Here is a 7,065-nt window from a genome sequence, read left to right as displayed (position 1 = left end):
GTGTGTACGTACTTGTGAGTGTCTGCCTCGGTACTATGTTTAAAAAAAAAGCTGCAAAAAAAGAACGAAGGAGCGACATAGGCTGCCTATTGATACAAACCATGTTAATCGGCCTTCTTTCCTATTGGGCTTTAGCAGCCCTTATTTGTGCCAACATTGACGGTATCTGGAGCTGCGGTCGGCCCATCCAAGCCTCTTTAGGATACCAAACTCTCTCCTCTGCTCATCCTCTTCCTCCATACTTCCGCTCTCCAGGGTCCGTTTCCCTTCGGAGCCGAAACCCTAGCCGCCGCCGCCGCCGCCGATCGCAAGTCGGCTCAGATGGGTGGCAAGTGCCCACACCGCAAGGTCAAGAAGCGCCGTCTCTCTCACAAGACGGCGCGCCGCGGCAAGTTCCTCCTCAACGCCGACGACGCCGTCTACGACGAGCTCGTCAAGCTCGCCGACAAGGGGAAGGACTGCGAAGGCAAGGCTCTCCCCGTCGACGAGGACCTCCCCGGCATGGGACAGTTCTACTGTCTCCACTGCGAGTATGCTTCTCTGCTCTACCAGTCTGCTTCTATTCTATTTCTAAGCATAATCAAAACTGTTATTGTCCGATTTACATGAATTATTTCGTAAAAAATACGCGTTTGCGTCGAAGTCGGGCAAACTGTATGTTATTGATATGCCACACTAAGCTTTAATTTCTGGTTATGTTACTTGGCATGAGGCGTTTACTTATGGGTGGTTTTGTTGGTGCCTGTCATTGTATTGAGATATTTAGGTAGGCAATTGTGGTATGATTCAGGGTGTGATTGGTTCTGTGTCTGCAGAGCTTCAGTGCTTGCAACAACCGACCCTTAGTTCCTTCTGATCATCATTTAATAATTGTTATGGTGGTGACTGCAGTCGGTACTTCGCGGATGAGACTGTGAAGGAGGATCACTACCGCTCCAAGCGCCACAAGAAAAGGTGATTCTTTGTTCTGAATTTCTTATTTAGAACTATGTTCAGAGTTATGATGCACCTAAACTTCACCAAGATGCCACACTGGTATCGAAACGTGTACTCGTAAATATTTGGCAAGCTAATATTAACACTTCAAATTTGCGATACACAAGACGCAGCAGCTACTTAGGCCTAATACAGCAACACAGAAGCTCACGGCTCCCCTTTCCCCTCTCACAGTCTCATGGCATGCACTATGTAAATGACTGCTCTTAATCAATCAAGAGATGCATAATCATTTATATTTGCATGCACTATGTTGTATGATGTCACCTGAGCAGACAAGATTCTAGTCTAGATGCCTCACAGTTTTGATGATACAACCTTTTGTTTGAGCTGTATCTTCATACCGCCAGTTTTAGACAACCAAACAGCCAAGTTAATATTGTTAGCGTACTGTTGTGGGCTATAACATCGTAATTTGTTAACTAGATAGATGCCCGCGCTTTGAGGCGGGAATTTGTATAAATAAATGCTGAGCAAAATTCTAATTTATATAGTTGGCAAATGAGTTGCTGCACGAATTGTAAGGAACATCATTCATTTTTAGCGATATTTAGAAAATATACGTTAGGTCTTGCCTAAAATTTCATTATACTGAACTGTACTAAAAGTATGAAGAATGACAGTTAATTCAGTGAGGAGGTGGTCCTGAATAAAGACACAGACCGTCCTGCAAACCATATGAAATAAGTAAAATAATACAGTAATCAGATAGGAACTAGGAAGTGATGATGGAAGCAATAATTAGGACCAATGGTGACTTAGAGTTGTCTGAATGCAGATATAAAATGCACTACCCCGCACATGCTTGTTCTGCAAACCTGAAGGCATCCCAAACTAAATCAAGAAATTTGGACAGAACTAACAATCTTGGGTGTTCTATGCACAAAAGTGTACCATGAACGACCAAAAAGGAAGCATAATAAAACTCATGCTGGTTTGGCATGTGGTGAGACGGAACATACCTGACTCCTTGTAAGAATAGCTGTGTCCATGCCAATCTTGATACAGACTTTAGGGGAGTAGCCATGATGCATCAAACTGTAGGAGGCGATAGCTGGAGAGCCTTGCTGCCACTTGTCCGTCAGTGTCTACACTAGCAAAACCATGAAGCACTAAGGGGGTGCCAGATGCCTGGTGGCCATTGTGCTCGGTCCGGGTGGCGTTGAGGGTTATTCCGAGATGGTGGAGAAGCAAACGATGCTGCATGCAGAGAGGTTCTGCATGTATAGATTCAGAACGACTATTGGTGCATCTAGCTATCAGATCTAACAGCTGTAGAAATCCTGATGATGTGGCTCGCTGTGAGAGCTGAAAAATAGCAATTAATGCTTGCTAACTGCCTTAAGTGACCAGTTTTTTAAATATAAGTACAGGAAAATGAAAGGTGTTTTCTATGGTTGATTTAGTTCTGAGATATAAGCATAGCTTAACGTGTTAATAGATACAAGCTTATCAGCGTGCTGTTATCTTTTTAGAAGCAACTGTACTAAATTCTCTATGAGTGTAAGTGGAAAAATGTTGGTCTACTGTATCTAATCAGTAATCAGTGCCTTTTGATACTTGTAGGGTGAAGACATTATCTGGACCAGCCCCACACACGCAACTAGATGCTGATCTTGCTGCTGGAATGGGAATGCCTGACAATGGCTTGAAGCTTATGTCCACATGAAATCCGTACTAGTTGTTTGATTTTCTCCTTGCTACCGTACATCTGTACTAGCCCTCATAGATAAGTTATGAGGCCGTGGCTGTTGGTCCAAGAGTACTTAAGAGTGTCTGTTTTACCTGCCTCATGTTGTCCAACTTGTGTATGGATTAAAATCAGTTACCGATCAGCATTCGTAATATAATGTCTTCATCAATTAGCTCCAGATTTGGTGTCTTATCAGCTAATGGTATCTAACGGAACTTAACAGCGCACAGTATTCTCCCTGGCTTGAACACAATCTATCTGAGCGCGTATTTATCTGTTAGGTAAGATTTGGATGATGAACACTATTAGAAACTGTAGTAGGTCTCTCCTTTTCTGTAGAGATCTCTTGGGTCTATGATTTTGCACTGGCAGTGGACATTGCCACTGCAGTTCATAGACAGCTACATATGTAGAGAGGTCCATTGCGGTGGCCATATAGGGTTGTTATGCCTTTACAGGTGTATTTTCGCTCTCCATGATCTATGCTCATTCTGGATCTACCATTACCTAGCAGAGACCTTGCTTTCTCAATCCTAAGAAAATGACACTCATTCTGGATATTGTTACAGTCCCTTTATAGCAGCTTCGATGTTTGCACTCACTGTAACTATAAATGGCCATTTGGTACCACTGTAGAAACACTACAAGTCTAGCATATCTTTGCATAGTCAGTTGTTGTAGATGCAAGCTAGTAGCAGCAGAGACGATATTGCGCTAGTACGGTACTACACTATGTGTGTGGTTTACGTTGGCGAGACCAGCAAGAGGTTTCTCGCAGGCACGGGCAAGCAAGGAGATGAATGAAGGGACCGTGCCACATGCGCGAGTCACATGCGCACACATCCTGAGAGGGACGGCGAATGATTTTGCCTCCTAGCCCAGCCATCGAACTCGATCGCTGAAAGTGAAAACACCAGATAGAGTCATAGTACCATTGGCCCTTGCCAATTGATCATCTTGCTCCTGCATCTATCTCGCCAGAATCCAGAGGCAGGGTTCCTGTCGCGCTCACCATCTGCCTGCCCCAGGCAGCTCCACTGGCCGCCTCTTGATGGACGCACACCAACACAACACAACACATGCCATCATGGTCCAGCCTGCCCAGCTGCCGAAGAGAAAGAAAGAACCTCGGAATGATTAGCAGGAAAGCTTTCGTCTCAAGCCATTTCTTCAAGATCTCTGTGTGTCTGCACTTGATCGGGCCAATAACAGAGAGTAGAATCAGATGAGGAGGGTCTGTCTAATCTGAATCTGAATATCTGATCTTCCATACACGTTCACTGACACACCAGCTTGTCCCCCTCTTCTCCGATCTTCGCAAGTCGTACAGTCGACATGGAGTATCCACCTTGCTGGCAGCGAACAGTCGGTTGTAGGTGGGTGAGGGGTGGGCCTCTTTCCCGTGATAGAGTGGCATCGCCCGACTGAGTACCTCGTGCCCACCGCCCATCAGACCCAGACAGCCAGTACGCACTCTGTCTGTCAGCCACGCCATCCGTCCATGTCGACCTCGCTTTCATCTCCACTCACAGTTCAGATCCTTTCCTCCCTATGGCCATGGTGAATGTACAGCACAATTTCTTACCTGGAGCCTAGATTCTAGACACAACAGATCGATTATGCTGAATTTGACAGTGCCACTTGGGTTCGGCCAGCCAGCCCTCTCATTTGTTCGATCTCTTGTTGCTTTGTTAGTCATAGTCTTAGCCCTTAGGGACCACGCACGCACCGTTGATGTTCGTTCGTATGGAGCCGCTGCTGGGGCACACGATCACGTTCTAGATTATGAGCCTGCATGTGACGCTCTTTGGATTTGGGGTCAAACCCTAGGGGTCCAGATTTCCTGCGATGCTGCCTGGCATGAGATATAGTTTATCTTATGGAATTCACCTACTAGTTGGAAGAATTAGCAGCAAGGTTGTCCCTGGATTTCGGGTCGTATGGGGGGCTTCTGACGACTTGACATCACAGCACTGGATAATATATTTTTAGAATGTGGAGTAGGGTACCTACGAGGAGGAAACGTGTTTGCCACTTTCTGTTAATTTTTATGTTCATGTGATGCAGTGTCTCCACTGCCAATGATACCTTTCTTTTGGCAATGCTACCTCAAAGATAGGTAGGAGAGCTCACTGGAAATGTGCCAAGTGTATTTCATTTTTTTTTTACAAATACAACCTCAGAATGAGGCCAACAAAGCAGGTTCAGCACCAAAATATAACACGATACAACCACGACGCCACACACAGTTTACAACACTACCCATAGCAGTGAACCAATGAGGACTCGATGCCTTGCACAATCACCCGCCAAGAATGGCGAGGCCGCGATGCACAAAGCTTTTAGGTCGCGTCACAACCAAAGGAGGAAACTTCAGGAGGCCGACTCCAACTCCAAGATGACCTAGGCCAACACAACGTCTGTGTATAAGCACCTAAGAGTCGGTGAGAGAAGGCAATGCTGAATAAAATCGAAGGTGCCACTGACTAAGAAGTGTCGGCGACGGTGTACATAGCACCCCGGAAGACCACGGTCTAGGAGACAACCTCTCCACGAACCGCGTAGGTGACGCCTCCAAGGAGGGGAACAATACAACCACGCCGCCTCGATCTAATGAACGGATCTAGAGTTTTCCCCGGTGGTCGAGGAAGGGAATCACATGCAATGCCATGATGATGCCTCCAAAGAGGTGACCCCCCCCCCCGGCATCGCTGTCATCAGCTTCACGCAAGGATTTCTCCCTGGCCCTACCATCGACCCCAAAGCTATCAAACACACGCAGAAAGGAGCCTGCCTAGCTGCGACGACCCAGCACACCACTGCATGTTGTAGTGCCTAGGTCGTTGGCATAGAACTCATGGAATTCTGACCCACATATATTACATACAACAAAGTTGTACAACAACCATCACGAGTCCAAATTTCTCACATATTCATGGTCACAAGAGTACAAAGATTCGAGATCCTCCTCTGTTCAATGAGGACTCATGACAAACTTCAAAATTTATATTTTCCTAGCTTTAAGATCAATGGCACAACTAAGCTTGGTACCATTGGAGGGTAGTAACTTATATATGTAGTAAGATTCTATGTTGCTCGTTTCATCTAACTTATTCTAGCATATATAGGTTTTAACTTCTGCCTCTTCGTCTTCCATTCCATACACTATATCGTAGTTTATTCTTCGATGCATCCAGAAAGATTTGGTTCCTCATAGTATACTTCTTCTCCTCCAGGTTCTTCAGTACTTTCCTCCTTAGTCTTCTCATACTCTAATCAAGGGTTTAAAAGGGTATCTAATGAGTACGAGCGTACTCAGCAAATCCTAATAGGTGTTTGTTTGATGCACTATCTCAAGTCGTGGATCGGTAGTAAATGGTTTATTAGAAAAGGTAAGTTTAATTCAAAAAAAAAAAATGTCCGTTAGTCCTCACGGGTTGTTAGAAATTTGTGGAGCTTCCTTCCACATCGCTCGATTGTAGTTCTTTTCCCAATAATAGGGAGTAACACGTCACATTTTGTACACCCTCGAGAGGTGCACTACTTTTTCAGAAATATCTTAAGCCTTGGTGCTCAACTAGGAGTATGTCCCCGTTCACACCTCCTTAGGTATGAGGCCCAACTAAAAGATGAATCAATCACTACCGTTCCCCGCAGCCCGACATTCCACCCTTTGTAACAAGTTTCGATAAGAGGTACACTCAATTACTCTCCCTTCAAAGAAAATGAAGTTGTGATCCTACAAAAAAATGATGGGGATTTAAAGGCTCCCACCCGCTGATTCCACCACAGAACACAACCAAACTAAGTACCTGATATTTTTGTTGGAACAATGGAATCTCCACCACAGAGTTTTCACTCTGTATTCATCCATGATTCCATCGCCCCCCATAATAAATTACTCGACCACACCGCATCGGTAACCGCTCATTTCATATTCATTATGAAAACAATATTTTTGCTTTTGAATGCAACTGTATTGTAGATTTTTGAAATAGTTAGTATAAAATAATCAATGGACATGATGAAGGTTCAGCTTGCTTTTGAACTTGCCTCTCAATTTTGAGGTACTATAGTTTGCAGATTCTATTAACCCTCGACCACGGGTTCTGAAAATAACATCTCGAACAATGTTGAAAGAACCAAATTTCATTATAATATGCATACAATGTGATGTATTATGATTGGTCCGTTGAACCCTCTCCTTAGTGATGTTTAAAAGATTCTCTTGTTATTTACCACCTTTGCCATTGTTGACTTATTGGTCGTTTCTTTGTTGTAAGAAGGTATTATTACTAACATGGACCGGGTGAAATTCATTTTCAGTAGTTTTAACACTCAAAGAATTTTAATGGTGTTGTCATTATGGTCACACT

At 44.4% G+C, this 7,065-nt stretch overlaps 1 protein-coding gene across 1 annotated transcript; it reads left to right on the top strand.

Annotated features, from left to right (window-relative positions):
- The first annotated feature begins 247 nt into the window (after positions 1-247).
- On the top strand, positions 248-2,867 carry LOC124666080 (zinc finger protein 593 homolog). Its single transcript, XM_047203430.1, has 3 exons — positions 248-530; positions 892-954; positions 2,563-2,867. The coding sequence occupies exons 1-3, from the start codon at positions 322-324 to the stop codon at positions 2,663-2,665; spliced, it is 375 nt and encodes a 124-aa protein (XP_047059386.1). The 5' UTR covers positions 248-321; the 3' UTR covers positions 2,666-2,867.
- Positions 2,868-7,065: the final 4,198 nt, after the last annotated feature.

This window comes from Lolium rigidum, chromosome 1 (genome assembly GCF_022539505.1).
Source record: "Lolium rigidum isolate FL_2022 chromosome 1, APGP_CSIRO_Lrig_0.1, whole genome shotgun sequence".
Lineage (NCBI taxonomy): Eukaryota > Viridiplantae > Streptophyta > Magnoliopsida > Poales > Poaceae > Lolium > Lolium rigidum.
This window is presented reverse-complemented; position numbering and strand designations above follow the sequence as displayed.